The sequence below is a fragment of the Budorcas taxicolor genome, chromosome 13, assembly GCF_023091745.1.
Source record: "Budorcas taxicolor isolate Tak-1 chromosome 13, Takin1.1, whole genome shotgun sequence".
Taxonomy (NCBI): Eukaryota; Metazoa; Chordata; class Mammalia; order Artiodactyla; family Bovidae; genus Budorcas; species Budorcas taxicolor.
Genome location: NC_068922.1, coordinates 16,503,605 through 16,526,001, shown reverse-complemented (window position 1 = coordinate 16,526,001; position 22,397 = coordinate 16,503,605). Strand labels below are relative to the sequence as shown.

The window sequence follows — 22,397 nt, the reverse complement described above, 5'->3', positions numbered from 1 at the left end:
GAGGGTTGTAAATCGCGAAACGCACCGCTTGTCGCCTAGCGGCGGCTCTGCCCCGGAAGGCAATCTTCTGCGGCAAGGTCACCGGCGGGGGCTGCTACGGGTGCCGCGAGGGGCCGAGCGCGCATCCTCCGTCTCATTTGGCCGCGAGGTGCGGCTGCGACTCCTGCAGTAGAGCTGCACCTCCTGAGCCTCGTTTCCTCGGACACGTGCTTTCTCCTTTCCTCCCCCTTCCTAAAGGAGTCCGCATCCCTTCGCCGCACGCCAGGGAGTAGGTAACTGGGCGCGGGTCAGTCACGTGCAGGGGTTCCTGGCGGGAGACGGGGGGCGCACACCTGGAGCCTGCGGACAGCCGCGCGCTCGTACCGGGCTGCGGACCCGGTTTGCGTCCGCGAGGCGGGGAAAGAGGCGGGGTTGGGGGAGGGGGGCAAGTTCAGAGGCAAACCAGGGACTAGGGTGGAAGAGCTGGGCTCCTAGGAGTCCGGAAAACTGCAAACATCACAGTGAGGTGTGAGTGTGAGTGCTGCGGTGGAGGCATCTGCAGAGGGAGTCACGGCCCCCGCTTGGCTCGTGGGGAAGGCTATGAACGAGAGGGAAAGAGCCCCGTCTCTGCGATCCCGGGAGTCAGACTTTGGAAGTTGTCAGTCAGTCAGTCAGTTCAGTCGTTCAGTCGTGTCCGACTCTTTGCGACCCCATGAATCGCAGCACGCCAGGCCTCCCTGTCCATCACCAACTCCGGGAGTTCACTCAGACTCACGTCCATCGAGTCAGTGATGCCATCCAGCCATCTCATCCTCTGTTGTCCCCTTCTCCTCCTGCCCCCAGTCCCTCCCAGCATCAGAGTCTTTTCCAGTGAGTCAACTCTTCGCATGAGGTGGCCAAAGTACTGGAGTTTCAGCTTCAGCATCATTCCTTCCAAAGAAATCCCGGGGCTGATCTCCTTTGGAATGGACTGGTTGGATCTCCTTGCAGTCCAAGTTGTAAGAGGAGGTAAATTTGGAGGACAGACGAAAGGAGGGGTGAGGTGAGGTGAGGTGTCGCTTTTGAGCGTCAAGTTCATTTATTCCATCCTCTTAAACGTAGCAGCTTGCAAAAACACAGCCCGATTGTATTCGTATCCAAACCGTGCTGGATTCATAAGACCGTAAGGAATACTAGTCGAATTTGTAATATCATTCTTTTTTCCTCCTCTTCCTCCCCTATCACCTTATCGTCTGTGTTCTTATCCTTCCGCAAGAGAGTATCAAAAGGCGACCAAAATGTAGAGTACTTTAAAAAATTTAACGAGGTGCTGAGAAACACCTTTTAAACCTAACCTTACTTCTTACCGGCTTCCTTGGTGACTCAGACGGTAAAGAACCTGCCTGCCAATGCATAAGACTCAGGTTTGAGCCCTGGATGGGGAAGATCACCTGGAGAAGGTAATAGCAAGCCACTCCAGTATTCTTGCTTGAAGAATTCTGTGGACAGAGGAGGCTGGCAGACTACAGTCCGTGGAATCACGAAGAGTCAGGCGCGACCGGGCAACTTTCACCTTCACCTTGCTTCTTAGAGTTGCCTACCTTGTCCTTGTCCCCAGGCACCTTTGCCTAAGGTGCACATTTTGGATATCTGCTTAAAATTGCACTTGCTTACTGACCCACCTTTGTTCTTCAGTTGCAAAGTAGGCAAAGTGATGGGGGGAGGGTTATTGACTAATTCCAAATGAAATAATGAAAAAACATTTCCTTCTCTGAATCCATAACATGACTCGTGTTGTAGGTTAGTATTTCCAACCGCCTGCTGGTTTTCTCCACTTGAATATCCTACCAGCACCTCAAACTCAGTGTGTCCAAATTTGAACTTGCGCCACCCCTTTCTCCCAGTTTCCTCTAAGATCCTCTTCTTCTTAGAATTAGCTTTGGCATCCGCAGAAACTGTTGTAAGAAAAGCAAAAAGTCTTATTCTGCAGTCTAATTCTGCAAGCAATTAATCTGTTTGCTCACTATTGCTCCACTGTAGTCCAAACCTGTGTTCTCTCTTTTCTGGGCTATTATGAGAGGTCCTTCACTGGTCTTACTGCCATATGACTATAACCAGTTAACTTTCCCAAGAGTAAGTACAGTCAGTTCACTCTTGCTTAACCAGAACTAAATGTAATGATTGTAAATCACCTGATAAATGATCAAAAATCGTCAAGTAGTATAATTTCAGCAAAATGTTAGTTCCTTTCCTGCCCATCCAACCCCTCACCTGCTGAAAAACGAAAGAATACTTTCAGTGGCTTTCCTGTATGGTCAAAATAACTACAGGAAGTTTTCTTCATGTAAGGATAATCGTTGTCAGCAAAGAACTCACTTAAAGCAAATTGATCTGAGGTGGATACCAAAATTTTACCATAGATAGTACAAAAGAAGTACTGATCAAAATGTTATTTTCAGGGACTTCCCTGGTGGTTCAGTGGTTAAGACTCCATGGCAGGGCGCACAGGTTGGATCCCTGGTCGGAATCCCTGATTGCCCTGCGATGCAACACATACATACATATAAAAGTACTGATGGTCCCTTGGATGGCAAGGAGATCAACCCTGAATATTCATTGGAAGGACTGATGCTGAAGTTTCAATACTTTCGCCACCTGATGCGAAGCGCTGACTCATTAGAAGAGACCCTGATGCTAGGAAAGATTGAAGGCCAAGGGAGAAGAGGACGGCAAAGAATAAGATGGTCAGATAGCATCACTGACTCAAAGGTTATGAATCTGAGCAAACTCCAGGAGATGGTGAAGGATGGGGAAGCCGTCCTTGTGCTGCAGTCCATGAGGTCACAGAGAATCAGGTATGGCTTAGTGACCTACAACAACATATATATAATCCTTTAAAAAGCTAAGAATTTTGAAGTTTTATAATTATAACCAAGAATATTAAATGTAACTACATTAATGATATTTTGTTCATTATAAATCAAGTGGTTTTTCTGTAATTATTCTGAAAGAACTTAGAATGGAATCTTAGATATATCTATCAACACAAAGTAATTTTTTGCAAAAATTGATCTCCGACTTAATTTCTTTCAAGTTGCCTTATTGATTTCTTTATAAAACTGCCTGATTGAGTCTAGATGGTATTTACAATATTCAGCTATTAGCTAGGGGAGCTTAACCAGTGTGTGATTTCTTGCTCTGATTTTTTGTTTCACTTTGCAACCTCAGCAAACTGCAGGGACCCGGGTATGGTGATAATTGAATGATGAGGAGCCTGGGTGCATACTCTACAGTCTGGCTTCTGAGAATCTCAGTTTGACTGCTTGAATCTTACTCTTACTTAGCTTGGTAATCCACCTGTAGTAAAAAGGTGGTCCTTTCTCTCTCTCCCGACCCCAGGAGGAACACGCGCAGCAACAGGAGTCTGTGGTGTGCCAGTTGGGGTTGCTGAGTGCTTTGTTTGTCAGCAAATGTGGGGAAAGGGTGGGTGTCCAGCCAAAGCCCTTGGAAATGTGTTTATAAATGTTAACACCATCCCTTACACAAGGGATTGCTTTTGGCTTTCTTTTGGGAGGAAGTGGGGAGGGAAAGGTTGAGAGCCACAGAGCTTGCTGTAAATTTTCAACCCTTCCCCCAGCCAGTATCTCTGCTTTTTGTTCATGTGGATCCCTCCTCTCAGAGTGCTTTCCCGGCCTTCTTAGTCTCTAGATCATAGCTTAGTATCAAACTGCCTTTTAACAGTCACCTTTTTTAAAAGTCTTTACTATTTCCCCCGCCTCCCGAGTAGATGTGACTTGTGCCTCCTTTAAAACACCCTGGCATCACATTATCTTTCTGGCAGGCATTTGCCTTTATGGCTGTTTGTGTGCTCAAGTGTAGTGTCCCCTGGGGCAGGAATCGTGGTCACTTTGTACTTGCAGTACACTTGAACTTTTGAACTGTCCAGGTTCACAGAGCTAGTTTGACGCTGCTGCCCGCCACTGTACAGGAGTTCTAAGAATCCTGTGACATTTTCCCTCAGTTTTTGTGCCCTGGAAAAATCATACATCTGGCACATCATAGACCGTCACCTCTTTAACCAGAGTAGGTGAAAACATATTATGTGAATTAGAACACTCAACATTAGGTGTACTGTGTGCCTAATCGCTCAGCTGTATACCCCACTCCTTGCGACCCCATGGACTGTAGCCCGCCAGGCTCCTGTGTCCATGCTACAAGGAAGTTTTTGTGTTTTTTTATGTATAACATACACCTACTGGCAGAGTGTAGATGACCTTCAGTTCTAGCTAATGAAGTGGATACAGTTTGAATTAAACTTTTAAATCTCGAAATAGCACGGAGTCCCTTAGGAAAGCTCTCTGGCTGTGTGATGGAGCCTGAGGTGCAGCCAAGCATAGAACGCTGACTGGTTTCTGCAAATCTGTGTTTGTGGTGACCAGCCCCACACTGCACCATTCAGCTTCTGGCTCTGACTGAAATGGTGCTGAGAGTAATACTCTTTTTGTTTCAGTAATATTTTTGAGGTGGTTTCATAATCATGGACATTTTGGGAGTTGAGCAGTAGAGAGTATTTTTCTGAAACCACTCTTAAATCCCCCCCCTTTTTTTTTTTAAACACAGTCAATAGATTGCCACAAATAGCTGTTTCCCCTTGGGGCTGATTGCATTCCAGGTAATTACCCAGCCCCGTTAGCCACTTTTTTTCTTTCTTTTTTTGTAATTTATGTCAGGAGCTTGTTTTTTGTTTTTCTAGACCTCAGATTCTAGCTTAAACATTTAAAAATACAATCCGTTTGAAACAACTGCTTCTAGCTTTTTTCCTAGCATTTGCTGATCAAGGGTTGATTTTTGATTGCTGCTGGGACTATTTTGTACTTGAATCTAGCTAACTTGGTTAGACGAGCAGTGGATGAGAATAGGGCTTTTTTAGTTTTTTGGCTCATCAACAGTCTCTGCAGATCTGAGGGCAGCTGTAAAGAGACACATAAGGGGCCTCAGCAAATAACGCAAATACCTTGAAGTTCCCTGTAAATCTGAAGGAACTAGATGATGCCTTTTGCCCTAAAGATACTCACGTGGGGGTCAGGGGAGGACCTCTGTGCTTTTCTAAATTATGTGTCCCTGACCATTTTGTCTGCTGGGGATCCAGACTGAGAATCTTTTCATAGAGAAAATTAGTTTGTCTGGCTCTTCCTGTCTGCCCTTCTGGTGGTGCTTGTACCTCTGAGGACTACATTTCTCTACTTTTAAGAAGCTTGGGTCAGAGTCACTTTAAAAGGAGGTGAACATTTTGACTTAATCCAAATGTTTTGTACCATTCAAGACAGACTTTGTTGTGCGCTGAATGGAATTGCTTGGTTGCCTGAGAGTCACTTTCTCTTAAGTGTCAGAACTAAAAGGGGGGGGAGTTTTCCTTCTCTGGTATATATGTTATAAATAGAAGGGAATGGAAATCGAGAAGATAAAAATCTCGGTGGATAAAGTTCTCTCCTCGGGGTGTGGAGCACTCAGGTGCAGACAAGTAGTAACTAACTTGTGGTACGTTTCCATCCAAGGCAGCCTGCCACTTTAATTGTCTATAATAATGTGAACTGTTTGATCTAAATCAATGCCAGTTAAAAGTTCACCTAATAATTACCATCTGGGTTACTTTCAAAGGAACAGCTGCCTGTTTTCTTCTGCTGTATTCATAGAATTAATATGTGGGACGGTCTCTAAATATCTCAGCATGCATGTAGCTTACTACTTTGTTACTGAGACAGGATCAGTTCAGGAAGTCCAACAGCTAAGTATTATTTCCTGAAAGAGAGAACAGAGAAAACAGAGAGGAGATTATCAGTGAAGTACTCAGCTAAGGAAGCACAGAATGGCGAAGTTCCTGGTGGTCTGGTGGTTAAGGCGCCATGCTCCCAATCCAGGCGGCCCAGGTTCCATCCCTGGTTACGGAACTAGATCCCACATGCCGCAACTAAGGCCCAGCAAAGTCAAATAAATGAAGATTTAAAAATAAAAGGAAGCACAGAATGAAGTTTCCAGGTTGAAAGGACCCGCTGGAATCCTCTACAAGTGACATCAGCATCACTGGACATCAACAACTGTGGGTTCCAGAGGAGGAACACGGGGTCACATTGAAGAGGATCCAGGATCAGTGACTCCAGATTTCTCAGCAGCTAGCTTGCTTCTCAGAAGCAAGACACTGAGCAGAGTCTCCAAAAATGATTTTCAGCCTGTAATTGTATCTGCAGCCAGGTTGTCAATCAACTTTGGGGGTAGAAAAAAGATTTCCAGACATTCAGGATACAGGAATTGAGGGGATGCGCAAGAGAGACAACAGAAGCCGTAGCCCACAGCCACCTGGACGGGGCTCTCTGCTAACAGATTGTGCTTCTGGTTAACTCCTTTTGTGCAGCTGTGACTTTGATGCACGTGGAAACTTTGGATGGGCCACTGAACTATGCAGTTTTCAATTAAAATGGTATATACATTTAACACAGAGATAAATGGGAAAGAGAAGGAGCCAGCCCATATTATACAAAGTCTCACTGTAAAGGGTTGATAAGGGATGGCAGTTGAGGGGCGGGCATGGGGCATGACGAACAATCTTTGTTCTGTTTCTCCTTGGAAAGTGTCTTCTGAAGACCTCAGGCACGGCAGGCTGTGGGCTGGTCTCACTGGGCCGCTTTCTGTTCTTTCCTGGCTGTTCCCGAGGCCTTGCGTTTCCTGTTCCATCTCCACCTTGGGGCAGCTGGCAGCTCTCCCCCACCTTCAGCAGAGGAATGCAGCTTTGATGACCCCGGTTTTTCCCCCATTTAAGTAAATACTTTGACCAGTGACCTGTGGACATATGTGTAATTCAGAAAAACTAATGTAGCCTAAACCAGTTTCCTTCTCTTACAGCGTGACGTTCTTGCCTGTGGACTGTAAAGATCAACTAGTGTGAAAATGGAACAAGAAACAGCAGGTTCTTCTCGAAATACCGAACAGTCTATTATTTCAGAGGAGGTATACATTGTCTTCTTACTTCCCTTCCCCTTCGCCACATAAAGCTGAGTTTAAAAGGAATTTGCAGTTTCAAATGATTGTTTTCAATTCTTCAGGGTAGTTTTTAAACAGATTCCCTGCTCCTTTTAAGGACTCAGGAACACTTCACTCTTGTGTGGTAGCAGTGGTGTCTCTTCATTGTGTGTATCAGTGAAATTGAGGCTGTTTTTAAAGTGGGTTTCAACTGTTGATTTTTAAAACTCTCAATTTTTACTTATCTTTTTAAATATAGTTGATTTATAGTGTTGGGTGAATTTCTGCTATATGGCAGAGTGATTCAGTTAAATATATATATGTACACACACATCTTTTTCATATATTTTCATATGGTTTATCCCAGGATGTTGACTATAATTACCTGTGCTGTACAGTAGGACCTTGTTGATTGAGTTTTCATTGAAAGCTTCCCTGGATAGAAGAATAAATCATAGATGAATTTTAAGGCTTAGACATTTTGTCCTAAATATCACATAGGTTAGCTATTTGTGGCCTCATTATGCATGCTTAGGGACAAGAAAAACCCCAGTTGTTAGTTGTCTAAATTCCACAACTAACATATTGAATACGTCTTGCACGTTATCCAGTTTACCTTTTAAAAAGTCTCTTCCTGCAAGAACCATTGCAGAGGACAAACTTTAAATCCTTCATCTTTGAAACTCTGAGCTTGACACCTTTCTGGAATTCTTTTTGATTTAAAAGTATTTCTGTGTTGTCTGTGAACAGATCTGCTGAATAATTATTAGGTTGCTGCTGGCGACAAGTGAAAGATAGAATACTTAGGAAAAGGCCACTTGCTTCATGTCCACAGGGAGCCTTTGCACTCACTTAGTGTGGTCTGTAGGTAAGGCAGCCCTGGCCGCCTAGCCTCCTCGGTGTCTCATGATGCTGGGTGCCCTTCCGGCTGGCTGGTGAACCCTTGTCACTATGGGGGATGTGCTTGTTGGCCACGGCGTCCCTAGAGTCGGCTTGCTGTGTAGTCGTTGGCAGTCAGATGCCACTGAGTTTCACAGCCTGAAGCACACCTGTGTGACTGGGCCCAGGTTGGAGGAGAGAAGGTTAGGAGCATCCCAGAAAACCCCTTCCTCCTCAGACCTGCCCCCACCCCAGAATTCGTGAGTTCTCTTTGCAGTTCTCAGTCCTACCTCCAAAATTCCACAGAACAGCGGGTCTACCATCAGAAAAACAGCTTATACTACTTTGAACTGAAAACTTGGACACAGATTTTGAGGGGAGAAACATCATCATTGAGAGCCACAAAAAATTTGAAAGGATAAAACAAATTAAAAACAGCTCGGTTTGAAAGTTTCCCAACTTACTGTCTGATTTCCTTTTAGTTAATTTCAGAAGGAAAATGGGTCAAACTTGAAAAAACAACTTACCGAGATCCTACTGGTAAAACAAGGTAAACTAATTTTTTTCTTTTTGTAAAATGCTTAGGATTTGGGCTCTTGGGGTCTCTATTTAGTGTTTGGCATGAACGTTGATCTTTTCCTCACTGTAAGCTCTGTCTTAAAGCATCTAGTTGAGCTGTTTTAATACCATTCTCAAGTAGATTAGGGTGAACCTAAAACTTTTGGGCCAAGCCTAATTTCAGCTAATAAAGCAGCAGAATAATAACAGTACGGGTTATTTCCTTCTCTTAAACCAGTTTTTTCATTTCTGAATTAGAATGTAAGAGAAAACACTGCTGGGTTTGGGATAAAATGTGCAGGCTTATACTTGTTCGTGGAAAGGTAAGTTGAGGGGGGAAAGTTTTGTAAAGCAAATACCAATTGCCATAAAGAAATGTGGGAGTGGAGAGGGAGTTCCTAGAGTCTGGCCCCTGTGGTGTCTTGATACTGTGCTAAGAAAATTATTTGCTGTCAGATCTGTGCATGAAAAAATTTCCATCATAATTATTTTAAAGGACAGATTGAACATCTTAAAAATAACATCTAAACATCTTAAAAAGAGAAAAATGATTATTACAGTATATTTACTTGGTTAAAAACTGTACAGCCATCTCCAAAGCAGATCATGAAGACAACCTGGTAGTATGAGAAAAGTTCATAAGCTTTGGATATATGCTTTTTTTAATGCTTTTTAAACTCTGCCAAATAATGTGTAAGAAAAGGTTAGAAAGAAAACTGTAGCAAAATATTAATGGCAGCTATGTGACTGGTCTTTTTTCCAACTTTGCTATTCAGCATTTTTTTAAATATCTATCGAGAAAAATGTGTTAAAAGAAACATTTACTTAGTGAAATAGAAAAAGGAGAATGAGAAAGTAGGAAAACTTTGCTTAATTTAGTATCCAGGTTATATGATATAAATTCATTAATATAAAAACTGTTTTCTAAGTGATCAAATGAAAATACAGAATTTCTTTGTAAGGTAATAAATACATCTCTCATCAGTGTTTGCCAGGGTCCAGGCCCGGTGGATCCAGGATAATTCAAAGCGGGCACGGAGTCGGCGAGGAGAGATTTATTTATTTAGAGATATAGAGAGATAAGGGAAGAATAGTGTAGTGAGAGTGTAGAGGAGAGAAAATAGAGGAGAAAAGAGGAAAAGAGGCTGTATTCCTTGGTTTACACAGGAGACCAATAAAGCTCCGAGACAAGGGGCTTGCACCGTATACGTAGGCCACCAGTGCCCGCTTGAATAGCAGAGGGTACCCCGCCTTGGGCTCCCTCTCGCGTGGGTCTTAGAAGCCAGGGCAAATAAGTAGACACGGAGAGCCTCTGTGTTCCAGACAGGAATTAAGCCTGAAAAGGGAGAAAACTATGACATGGGAGAGCCAAGCATTGGTGCCAGACCCACAACTTTATTTTCAAAAGCAGCTTATATACCCCAAATTGTACATAAAGAAATAATGGAATATGCAGAGTTAGGCAGGGGCAGCAGCCCTGACCTTTATTGAGACTAGGCTTTCTTTTTGCATATCTTTCCGTATACAAAAGGTCTCAGGTGGTTTTACATCATCTTCTGGCCATGGGGGCCTGTTAACATTTTTATGGCTCTTTTCCTAGATGTCTTATCAACCAGAAAACTCATTTTCCCTTGAAGTGTTTTTTCTTTAATCTGCATCACCCTCAAAGTACTAAGTAAAGTTACATTCCTGTAGAACAAAGGTGCAGTGGGTTATAACAAAGAAAGTACTTGACTCAGAGATCTAATGTTGCTAATGCCAGGGCTACTGCCTGTTTTTTCCTACATACCAACTATATCTACAAATAAAAGATACGAAAACTTGGCAGCAAGTATTGGCTCAACAGTGAAACCCTTAATCAGTTCTATTCTAATGATTTTGACTCCTCGGAACCCCTACATTCCTAGGATGTTTTAAGCTTCCTGTGCCTCTAGCGGTCAGGAGGCCGCGAACAATCACATGTGCAGCTGTAAGAGTCCTGACAAACCCGTCAGGCAGGCTAGAAAGCCATCAGAGGGGTTTTTGGATTGAAACAGTCTTATTATGCCCAGGATACTTACTATCTAAAAGCTCTAAAGTAACTTTTTCCAGAAAAAGGTGGTGGGGGGACAGCCCCCCTGTAATGTTAGAAGAGTAGGTGGGAAGCATAACACAGTAAAGCAGGCAGACTCTGGTTTTGGGGGTAGATGCTGCAGAAAATCCAGGGGGACCCCTGAGGCCTGATCCTGCCTTTGCGTTTGTCAGGCCCTTTTTCTCATGACCTTTGCCACGGGCGGGATTCCCCATGCTGGCTCCCAGCAAGTGTTAAAGTACGTGGACTTGCTGGTGGTTTTAATAACTTTTAGCTATAGTACTAAAGTAGCAAAGAATAGTAACAAGGTCCAGTGTTGGAGAGCTGTGGGGAACATTAAGATGTCCATAGCACGGTCCAACCCAAGGTGAGAAAGCTGGTCGCAGCTCGCCCCATCCACAGAGCAGTGAGCCGGCTGTGCAGGACTAGGCCAGAGATGCCGCAAGGTCCAGGCCTCAGTGACATGACAGGTGCATTTACACTTGTGAAAACGCAGCCAGAGCTCAGAGCCCAGCCTATCTGGATCAGCTTGGTTCTGTTTCTTGTTGAGTTAAGCTTATGGCACAAAATAGAGCCCTTGACACTGGCCAGTGTGAAGGGTACGTGATGATCGTCACCCCCCCCCCCAGCTCTGCACCTGCTCCCCATCCTCACTTCATCAGGGATGTGCTTCAGAATCACATGGGACCTGTTTCCAAGTACTCACAATTTGGTCTCAACCTCCGGAGACTGTCCTCCAGCAGGACGTGTGGGCTCTGGGGTCTCCAAACTCCACACCATGAGCCTATTGACACCACATTCCTCCCATCCGTCCATGCACAGGGCTCCCTGTGGCCTCCAGAAGCTCTCGTGTGAGACATTAATATCTCATACCTGATTGTCAGGCTTCAGAGCGCTTAAAGCAGACTATGATTTATACATTTATAAAATACTGCATGTACAAAATAAAACTGCAGCTAGAGAATTCTTTGTCCCACTCTTTCATGGACGAGGGTATGGAATTGATCTGGGGAGAGCTGTTGATTTTATGCCTCTTTGTCGGCATTCAGGACAGAGCTGAGCTCACTCTTTGGTGTCCGGCCTACCTCTTGGAGTTGGTTGCCTAGAGGGAAGAAAATGAATCAGGCTTTCCTATAACAAATATTAGAAACAGTAACTCAACTGGAGGGCTTCCCAGGTGCTCTGGTAAAGAATCTGCCTGCCGGTGCAGGAGACGTGGGTTCGATTCCAGGGTCAAGAAGATCCGCCAGAGAAGGAAACAGCAATCAACTCCAGTGTTCTTGCCTGGAAAATCCCATGGACAGAGGAGCCTAGTGGGCTACAGTCCATGGGGTCACAGAAGAGTCGGATACAACCTAGCGACTCAGCAACAAGTCAACCAGAATCAGAATTCTAAAGCTACCAGAGACTGTTGAGACAACACACTCTCAGTTCCCTGGCTTTACAGGTGAGAAAACAGTCACCAAGAGGTCGCGACTGTGGGGTCACCTAGTGACCAAGTGGAGACACGGAGTTTCTAACTCAATTAGGTGGACAGCTCTCCTCTCCGAGTCCCTCTGAGATGACTGGAGCTCTCAGGGACATTCTTGTACTGCTGCTAAGTCGCTTCAGTCGTGTCCAACTCTGTGTGACCCCATAGACGGCAGCCCACCAGGCTCCCCCGTCCCTGGGATTCTTCAGGCAAGAACAATGGAGTGGGGTGCCGTCACCTTCTCCGCCCTTGTTCTAGGATTTCTAATAAATACATATCTATTTTGTGGCTCCGTACTGCTCATTTACCTCATCTTAACCACTATAATGACGCTCCTCTCTCTGCTTCCCTTGTTCCTAGTGTTTGGGATGGGACCTTCAGTGCTTCTCCCAGCTATCTTCTTCAGTCTTTAGGACTAACCCTAAGAGACCGAGAGAGGACTGGGCCAACAGGTGTTCTGTCTTTTGCGATCTGTATCACTGACTGCTCAGAACGGCTTGTTGGTTGGCTTCTTGCTACTAACAGGAATGTTGGCAGCTGTGAGTTGTCATGGTGGTCCTGTTGATTGTCACCCGTTCATTTTGACATATTTCTCCTTTAGAACTTGGGTACAATACTAAAAGATCTAATTTACAGGAAGTTTTTTTTTTTTTTTAAACTGGATTAAATATCTGACATTTTTTCATAGAAATGTGGCAAGGTCCACGCCTTAAGGACAACCGGATAGAAGGTATGAGGGTTACTCTGAGGAGCAGCTCTTATACTCACTCTCGCTGTAGGGAGACCGACATCAGGTGTGGACGCCTTTCTCCCCCTGGGCCTACTTGGAGGTCTTCCTCCTTTTAAATCCAGAATTGTTTGCTTCCTTACCCCCATCTCTAACTGCTGCTTTTCTCTATTGAAGGCTTGAGAGTGAGGAAGAAGTTCCCCAACCCCCTTTAAACAGCAGGATTGTGCGAGTAACGGGGTTGTCAGTACCAGGTTCCCTGAGACAAATAGCTGGTCAGGAATAAGACCCTAAGAGGGGACCAGGAACCCCTCACCCCGCTTGTTCTTCTGGGGAACGTTTTCCTCTTAGATGGTATCTCACAGATGCAAAGCAGAACACTTACCTAAGAGGATTAATTCCTCAGTTAGTAAATAGTAAATTTCTTAAATTGAGTGTTCAGGGTCACTGGTGTTAAAATCTCCCCTGTACATAACTGTCTCAGTGGTTCGCATGACGCAGAGTGTCCTTTGGAATTGGCACAGGGGCGGGATTGGCACTGACTGCTTTGTGGCCTTCAAAGCTTGATCACCAGCTGTGCTACTCACCGCAGATCCGTGATCCAAACTGAAGTGTTTCAAGTAAATGACTTGCGAGCTGATTGGAAAGGCAGCTCAAGTGACGAGCAGGCCCTCCATTCAGAGGCAGAGGGTTAGATGTGGTCAGCAGTGGATTTCCTCGGTAATTTTTGAAGCTGTGGGAAAGCACAGTTGGCTCTTTTTTCAATACCACTCTTTACTGTGTGGTGTTCTTGGCCATTATCCTCAGCACACGTGCATGCTTCGAACTTGTAAGGTGCGGTTACACACACAAGACCTAAGAACAGTCTCCTCTTCAGCACTAATGCTTTCGACTTTTCTTTTCTGCCCGAACAGAACGTGGGAGACCGTGAAGCGGACAACCAGGAAAGGCCAGTCGGCTGACGGTATGAGTGCAGACCTGTTAGAACTTTCCCCAAAGCAAGTCCCTACACGAGTGTGGGCGCTGGGGGTAGGATGGTTTCTTACTATAACCATGACTTAAGAGCAGGGTTGTCTTCACATATGATCTTTCATCCTTAACTCTGGTGTTCTGTTTGCAACACTGTATAACTAAATCGAGCTTTTTTTAGAAGTAACTTCTGGTTCCTGTTAGGTAGGCTCAGAACAGTGTTTCTGGAGGGAAGATGTAATCCTACTCAGAGCCAAACAAAAGTCAGTGTAATTTGAAACCACACACCATGTCGAGATGTGTTACAACGTCTAGAAATGCCCTTGTGTTCTGGACAGAGCATCTAGGTGAGAGCCTTTAGTTTGGAAATCTTACTTGGCACTGCTGTGTGCTTTATAGTAGTGACCACTTGCTTTGAGGAAATGAGGCAAGGAGTTAGGGAAAGACTATTCTTTCAGTCCACCTTCCCTTCCAGGCATGAATGCTTTGGCTACAAATATCCCAGAAACAGTCCTGAAAACCACCTCTGGTCTAGGGGAAGTTGGGCAATAGGTCTTTCTCATTTTTCCACTTTGTTCTGTGTTCTGGTTTTCCTAGAAGCAGACAGAGTAGCTGCTGCAGCTGCTGTGTTTTCATGCTGGGAAAGTGAGAGGAGCTGAATGGTCCTCCTGAGCAGTTGTGTTTTCCAGAATCCAGTGGCCTTTGAGTTTGGTTTGGTGTGAAGGCCAAATAACTTAGGAGAAAAGGCCTTTCTTTTATCCTAAAACAATAAAGCTCAGTGTAGCTGGCATATACCATGAACAATGGAACTTACTCTCTTTATTGCTTAAAGGAAATCTAAGAGCACAGATCAACATAACTTCAGTGGCCGCCTGGCTGCAGCTAGGTGAGAAATGGTCTCCACAGAGGTTCATGGAGACTGAAATTTTGTCTAGGACCCTGGGCTAAATGTTTACTTCTAGTTGTGATTTTATTTTAAAGAAATCATGACAATAAAAATCTTTTATTTTATAAAATAAAGTTTTATTTTATAAAAAAGAAAATTAAACAACATGGAAGTATCATTCTTTTTTCTTGTTTTTCTTAATGAGAATAACTTCCAAAGTTAACTGCCAATATTATAGCTTAAATTAACTTCCTATTACTAACGGCAAATACAAGAAAGACTTCAGCTGCAGTGTTTCTTAAAAGGTGGGCTTTCAGTTAGACTGCTCTAAACAAAAGTCACTGGCATTGCTGACCTTCCACTGGGGTTTCCCTGGTTTTATTTCCTGCTGGCAGGTGTGGCAATCATCCCTGTGTTGCAGAGAACCCTTCACTACGAATGCATCATTCTGGTGAAGCAGTTCCGACCCCCAATGGGGGGCTACTGCCTAGAATTCCCCGCAGGTGAGTAACAACACTGGGCAGAGAATCACCCCTGGGGGACAGTGGGACTAAGCCCAGGCAGAGCCTGAGGACAGTGGTGTTTAAATATTTAACAGCTTTTCATCTGTCCATGTGGTTTCAAGTAAAACGAAACCACTGATGCACTGAAGTGCCTCCAGGCCACACCCCAGTGATCTGCAAATCCATGGAGGTGTCACAGCTCACTTTTCCAGGCCACCTGCCCTCCTTGTAGCAACATGCTTTCTCATTCTTTCTAGCCTCTTTTGGGTCATTGCTTTTCCTTAATTTGTCAAAAGTATTTCATTTTCCATCACCTGCAATCTGCCTCTGGCAAATTTATGCAGTAACTACGCCCAGCTCTTTAAAAACTGAATGGAAAAGATACCGTGATCCTCCCATACCTAAGCAGGCCAAGGAAATTGTCTTAATTTCACCTCGAGTATTTTTTCATTCGTTAAGAGAATGTATCTAAAATTGAATGCAGTACATATTTTAGGTCTTCATTGGGTTGTTTCCGTCTGAAGAGATGAGGTCTCGTTTCTTGTTAGTGGTTTAAGTTCTATATTTGCAGTGCATCTCATAACACATTAAGTAACAGGTTTATTTTCTTTCTCACTTCCTTGCCATTTCACTGAAGAAAGAACTTTAAAAGTAATTGAGGGACTTTCCCTGGTGGCCCACTGGTTAAGAATCCACCTGCCGGTGCAGGGGACAGGGGTTTAGGCCCTGGTCCAGGAAGATCCCACGTGCTGTGGAGCAGCTAAGCCCAGGCGCCAGCTCTTCTGAAGTCTGCGCTCTAGAGCCTGGGAGCTGGCAGCAGGAGAAGCCCCTGCAGTGAGAAGCCCTCGAACCACAGCTAGAGTAGCCCCCAACTGCTGCAAGTAGAGAAAGCCCACGTGCTGCAGTGAAGACCCAGTGCAGCCAAAAATAGAACAGATACGCCATTTTAGTTTAAAAAAGAAAAAAGTAATTGACTAACCCATGTTCACTTTTTCTTGGCATTTTTAGAATTCCTTTCAGAAAAAAGGGCTTGCTATGCTGCTGTCGTCCTCACAGTGAACTAGTGATACCTTCATCTTCCCGCACGCCAACCCCTGGCCTTTGCTTCCCTCCTTTCCCATCTTCTCCTGCCCAGGAGACATTTACAACTGGTGATTCCCTACAGGGCCTCCACGTGGCTCTGAGGGAGGAAAGCAAGATGGGTAACACTGTCCCCGTGCCTGCACTGTGGTCATGTGACTCGTCCAGAACCCGCACCGGCCACACTAGCTGAGTCCGCTGGCGCAGGAGGTCATGCTGTACCGCAGCGTTGATGCTGAGGTGCTCACGGAAGCATCCAGGGCTAAACACGAGAAGCAGAACTTACTAAATCTGCCCAGAGTATTCTTCTGCCTTTAGTTTTTCTATAATGGATCAGAACCTGAGGCAGTTTTATCTGCACGCCCACTTTTCCCAGACCTCTTGGTTCTTGGCACGTAGCTCAGCAGCAGGGGGTTCCCTGTCCCGCCTCTCACGTGCCTGGGACTTGCAGGTCTCATCGATGACAACGAAAGCCCAGAAGCAGCTGCTCTTCGAGAGCTCGAGGAAGAAACTGGCTACAAGGGCGATATTGCTGAATGCTCTCCAGGTTCGTGCTACTGCCACAAAACCAGCCAAATGATCGGTTGTTCTGGGTGTGAAAGGATTGATTCTTTGGCTGTTCTTTATGTTGGGAATTCAGATGGTTTCTAATTCCCTGCAGACAGCCTAGATGAAGGCTAGTCATCTGTAAGTGAATTGCTTCCCCATCCCCACCATGAGAGCACAGCTGAAAAAAAAATGACCGGAAATTGGAGAAAAATTAGGGTGCCTTTCAGGGTTCATTCTAAGCTGTATTACTTGTCTCACCCACATGCCACACTTGTTAGTGAGGGACTTTCTTGATGTGGTGAAAGGATTTTATCTCTAACTCCTCAGACTTATCAAACTTCCTCAGGAACTCGGGGGAAAATGAGTACTGATTACACACATGGTTTGCAGCCTGACAGCAGCGTGTGTACTAAGCAAATAGGAGAAACTAGTTCTCTTGTGTGACTTCCATGTTAACGATGAGTCACAAGCTGACTGTTCCTCCAGACAGTTCAGTGATGAATGACATCTCACTAGAGTCCGGAAAGGTGACCCGCTGCCTCTCTCCCCAGCTGTGTGCATGGATCCAGGCTTGTCAAACTGTACTGCACACATTGTGACCGTCACTATCAACGGAGATGACGCTGAAAATGTAAGGCCTAAGCCAAAGCCAGGTACGTGTGGACTGGCTGCGTTGACAGTGGTTGCGCTGCACTGGTATCTTAACATACTACTAGTTTGACTTCTATTAACAGAATAATGGTCTTTTCACAGATGCTTTGTCGGCACACTTGGCTATTTTTCTAATCTTGTATATTTAACACTTTTCTCACAGCATGTCCTTGATTTTTATGCTTTATATAAAATGTTAAATTATGTATTTCATGTTTTCTGTATGGTGTTTATTCCCACTTAAGAGCTATGGACGTTAAATAGTAAACAGTGAAAATTTTCAGAATCACTCTGATTTCTGTCTCCCAGCTATACTGTAAGAATGGAGGAATGCTATGGCACAGCACCATATTACCTATTCCTTATTGAGTTCCGTGTTTAGTGACGCTTTGGGGAAATTCTTTGCCCCATGTTTCTCAGCAGGCTTGGATTCAGAGGCCATAATGCCTGTCATTTCCATGTGCTGTCCCGGCCCCGTGGAGGGTGGTGATGATACAGACTGCACCATACTTCATGTGTCAGAGTGGAGGTCTTCCACTTCCCAGCCCTTTCAGTTCCTCAGTGTTGCCAGATTCCCATCGCAGCTAATTTCAAGTGCTCAATTTTCAAACCAGCAGATGTAACATGCTGAGGAAGAGTTTGGCAGTTCCTCAGAGAGTTACACATGGAATTAGCCTGTGACCCAGCAATTCCACCCCTAGGTAAATCCCCAGAAGAATCACATGCAGGGGCTCCAGTAGATACGTGATTCAGCATCACTCACAATACCCAAAAGGTGGAAACAACCCAAGTGTCCATTAACAGAGGGGTAAACAAAACGTGGCCCATTCTAACAGTGGAATATTATTCAGCCAGAAAGCAGTGAAGCAGGCTGATACATGAAGCTTGAAAGCATTGTGCTCAGTGAAATTAAGCTGGACACAGGAGGGCAAATATTGTGTGATCCCACTGATAGGAGATACCTGTATATTATGATACCTACCTATTTCATAGAGACAGAAGGTGGAATCGAGGTCACCGAGGAGTGGGGGATGGGGAATTCTTATTCAGTGGGCACCACCTTTCTTTACTGGATGATGAAAATGTTCTCATGATTGCACAGCAATGTGAGTGTGTTCAATGCCACTGAATTGGTACCTTCAAAAATGGTCAAATTGGTAAGTTTTATGTTATATATGTTTTAACAGTTTAAAAATACATATACAAATGTGTATATATATCTCACAGAATATGCTTTAAACTTGGCTATTAAAACATTTGATTTGGAGAAGAATAACATTGTACTGTTGGGATTTTTTTTCTTTTAACCATGTTTATAAATGAAATTAGTAGAGACCCAGGTTTCTGTTGAACGCTTGTAGCCTTGTCATGTCTTGCACAAAAGCCATGCAGTGTTTGACCACTCTGGGCCTTGCTGAAATGTCCTCTACTGTGTGTTTTCAGGAGATGGAGGTACGTCGTCACACCCCGGGGGCTGACCTTGTGCGCCGCATCTTGCGGCGGGAGTGGCTGAGGCATCATCGTGAGTTGCTCGGGTGGGCTCACCTGGTGTCTGGCTCTGTTTTCACTTGTACTTTGTTTGTTTAGAATTTGTGGAAGTAATTTCCTTACCAAAGAATGACCTGCTGAATAGACTTGAGGGTAAGCACTCTTGATTATCACCTGACTTTCTCTGTTTTTCCCACCCCTAACCCCAACGAAGGAGAAGGTGATGGCACCCCACTCCAGTACTTTTGCCTGGAAAATCCCCTGGTGGGCTGCAGTCCATGCGGTCGCAAAGAGTAGGACACGACTGAGCGACTTCACTTTTCACTTTCATGCATTAGAAAAGGAAATGGCAACCCACTCCAGTGTTCTTGCCTGGAGAATCCCAGGGACGGGGGAGCCTGGTGGGCTGCCGTCTGTGGGGTCACACACAGTCAGACACGACTGAAGCGACTTAGCAGCAACCCCAACAAATGGGGTACTAAACGTAATTGTTCCCTTGTTCTTCCTCATGAAATACCTAGAAACTGTTATAAAACTGCAGGTGACCTGTGAGGTCTCCTTTCTGGGTGGCAGAGCATTTGAAAATAACAAAACATTCCACGTCAAGTCAGAGTCATGGCCACCGTCACGGGCAGCACAGCTCTGAGGCCCACAGGTCAGACTGGGTTGAGGCTCAGCTGACTGTGTATTAGTTACAACTTGGAACAAGTCCCTTAGCTTTTCTCATTAAATGGGAACAGTGAGACAGCCCCTGCCTCTGAGAAGCCAGGAGTAAAACTAAACGGGATAATGTTGCCACACAGATGCTGGAAGGTTATGGTCTATTATGTTTTCTTTTTTTATATTAGAATAATATCCCTTTTAAAAAATTCCTTCCTCTTCTTTCCAGCTAACTTCCCTTCCAGCCTTGTGGGGGCGGAATATTGAGGATGGTGGAGAGGAATCTATAGATATAGAAGTGGGAGGGGCAAAGAAAGCCCCTTTACTAGCCAGCTTTACTAGCATCACAATATAGTAATCATTCTTTATTCATATTCAACAAGTTACTTTTGGAAAGTGGGCAAGAAGGCCTTTGGAGCTCAGTTTGCTATGAGGATAGTTTTCAGCGTTCCTCCACCCCCACCCCACCTCCAGCTGGCACAGATGAGCAGGACGGAACCCTGTCTTTGAGGGTCAGACGGTCGCTGAGCTTGTTGCTGAGCAAGTGGCTGGGAAACAAGGGGCAGATTGCCATCTGAGTAAAACAGAAGTCCTCACGAAAGCCCCTTGAGGTCTGATTCCGAGACCTCACTCCAGTCCCTCTGAATACACAGCTTCACCTCCACGTGGAACACGTGTGTCCCTGACAGTGGAGAGGAGGCGTGAGTCATCATCGCTGGGTGGTTTAAAGCAGCAGAACCCTGCAGTGAGCCATCCACGAGGTGATGGATGGATCTGTAAACTTAAAACCTTCGCTGTTTTCACATTAAAATCATCACCTGGCTTATGTGCTTTTCTGTCTTTTTTCTTGTTCCAACTCTTCCTTGTTCTTGTCTCATGCTGGAGACATAATCCTGCTTTATGCTGTATTCTTCCGCTAGAGTAAGATCCCTGAAGGCAGAAAGTGTCTTGTTCATCACCGTTACCACCAGCACCTAGCACAGGAACGGCACACAGTGACTGCTCAGTGAACGCTGGCTGACTGGTAAGGGGTATTATCCGTTTTCGACTTGGTTATCTGACTTATGCTCTTCACCTCCTCTAGCTCTGATAGCTGAAGAACATCTGATGGTGGACGCCAGAGTCTATTCCTACGCTCTGGCATTGAAACACGCAAACACGAAGCCGTTTGAGGTGCCCTTCCTGAAGTTTTAAGGCCGAAGGACAGTAGCCGTCCTTTTGTAAACAGGACACCAGGCCTCCTTCACTGAGACTTCATAATCAGCTTAGTTCTAATGGAGATTTGAAATTAGCTTTTTCTTAAAATAAAACAACACAGAATGCATGTGGTGGTATGGAATTGTAATTACAGGTAAGCTGTAGCCATCATTTAAATGCTAGATTCCACTTCATATTAACAGAGAAGAATACAGAATGCTGGTATGTTAAATCCAGCTTTAAAAAAAAAGAAACCTCAGGTATTGCTTTTCTAATCTAATCCAGGAGATACATAGGAAATAGCCCTGAATATCCAAATTAGGTCATTTCTTCCCAGTCCCTACTAAAAACTATGTATGCAAGTAACCATATAAGTTGTCAGTTTTTTTTTTTTAAGCCACATCTGTATAGGGACTTTCTTGGCCTCTTCTGACTGAATTATCTACTATATGGAATTAATCTGCATAGCAGAGGAGATAGGAATAACATTTGTGATGTTTCCACTTGGACGTCTGTAAGAGCCACCTACCTGCTGGCGGTTGACCAGCTCTTATATAGTGAAAAATGGTCGATTCATTAATGAAAATGCAGGGCCCTACTCAAGCATGTGTGTATACTTTAGAATCTCATTTCTTATCCTCACCTCAAAAAGTACTTAGTTTCTAAATACCATATCCCTAGGATCCCTAGATTTACATGATTGGAGGCACTGTCTTGGTGGCTCAGATGGTAAAGAATCTGCCTGCAATGCCGGAGACCCAGGTTCAGTCCCTGGGTTGGGAAAATCTCCTGGAGAAGGAAATGGCAAACCCACCCCAGTATTGTTGCCTGGAGAATTCCATGGACAGAGGAGCCTGGTGCGCTACAGTCCTTGGGGCTGCAAAGACTTGGACACGACTGAGCAACTTGTTTCTTTCACTTGGTGTTGAACCAGGTGTGTAGCCAGCATGGTTAGCAAGTATGTATGCTCTTTAAAGGAAAATACGGGGGATTGTTTCTGGCTCGCGTCCTGCCCCCCAACACCCTCAAGGTCCACCAGTGTCACTGGCCATCTTCTTGCCTCTCGAGCTTGGCTCCAGCATTACTGCCCGCTAGGTGCACAATTCTCTGGGTGGTTCTCATTGGCTACCCCTGAATCTCGTCTCCAGCCCTGGACCCAGAGGTCAGCCAGGCCCCTCATAACCATATAAAATCAGGGGACTAATGACAAAAATGCCAGGATATAGTTTGTCTGCAGGTTCACTGTCTAACCTAGAGGTATTTTTATGAGCAAAATTAGATGTTTATATTGTATGTCCTAAACAAGAATGGCAAGAATTGTGGAACCAGTGAACTTTATGTATCGTCTCCTCTGTTTTGAATACTGTGAAGATTCAGGCCCAACTAGTTGCTCTAATGGTAGCTTTCCCCCACTGCCTTTAAAAAAAAGTCCTTATTTTTAATCATGGGCATCATGATTCTCCAGAGACTGTAGTCCTGTCCCTTGAGGACTCAAGGCTCTTGCCGTTACTCCTTCAAAATCAGGAGGCGCTGAGGGATACAGAAAATATGCAGGCCCAAGCACAGAGCCGTCTCCAAACAGGCCAACTCTTGCAAGACCACTCCCATGGCACTGATACAGCTACTCTAAAATGCTGGTGCAGGGGAGAGACTTGTAACCCACCTGTCCTTCGCGCCTTTCCCTTTTCTTAAGGGCACAGTTTAGAAGGGATAGCCCTAATGCAGTTTATGTTCTC

General features: G+C 44.8%; 1 protein-coding gene across 1 annotated transcript; it reads left to right on the top strand.

Moving 5' to 3' along the window:
- Window positions 1–147: 147 nt before the first annotated feature.
- NUDT5 (nudix hydrolase 5) lies at window positions 148–20,737 on the top strand. The gene is made up of 10 exons (XM_052651074.1): window positions 148–268; window positions 6,856–6,960; window positions 8,334–8,401; window positions 13,593–13,642; window positions 14,929–15,036; window positions 16,568–16,663; window positions 17,217–17,318; window positions 18,760–18,768; window positions 18,904–18,957; window positions 20,549–20,737. Exons 2-10 carry the CDS (start codon window positions 6,901–6,903, stop codon window positions 20,656–20,658), a joined length of 657 nt encoding a protein of 218 aa, XP_052507034.1. The 5' UTR covers window positions 148–268; window positions 6,856–6,900; the 3' UTR covers window positions 20,659–20,737.
- The last annotated feature ends 1,660 nt before the right edge of the window (window positions 20,738–22,397 follow it).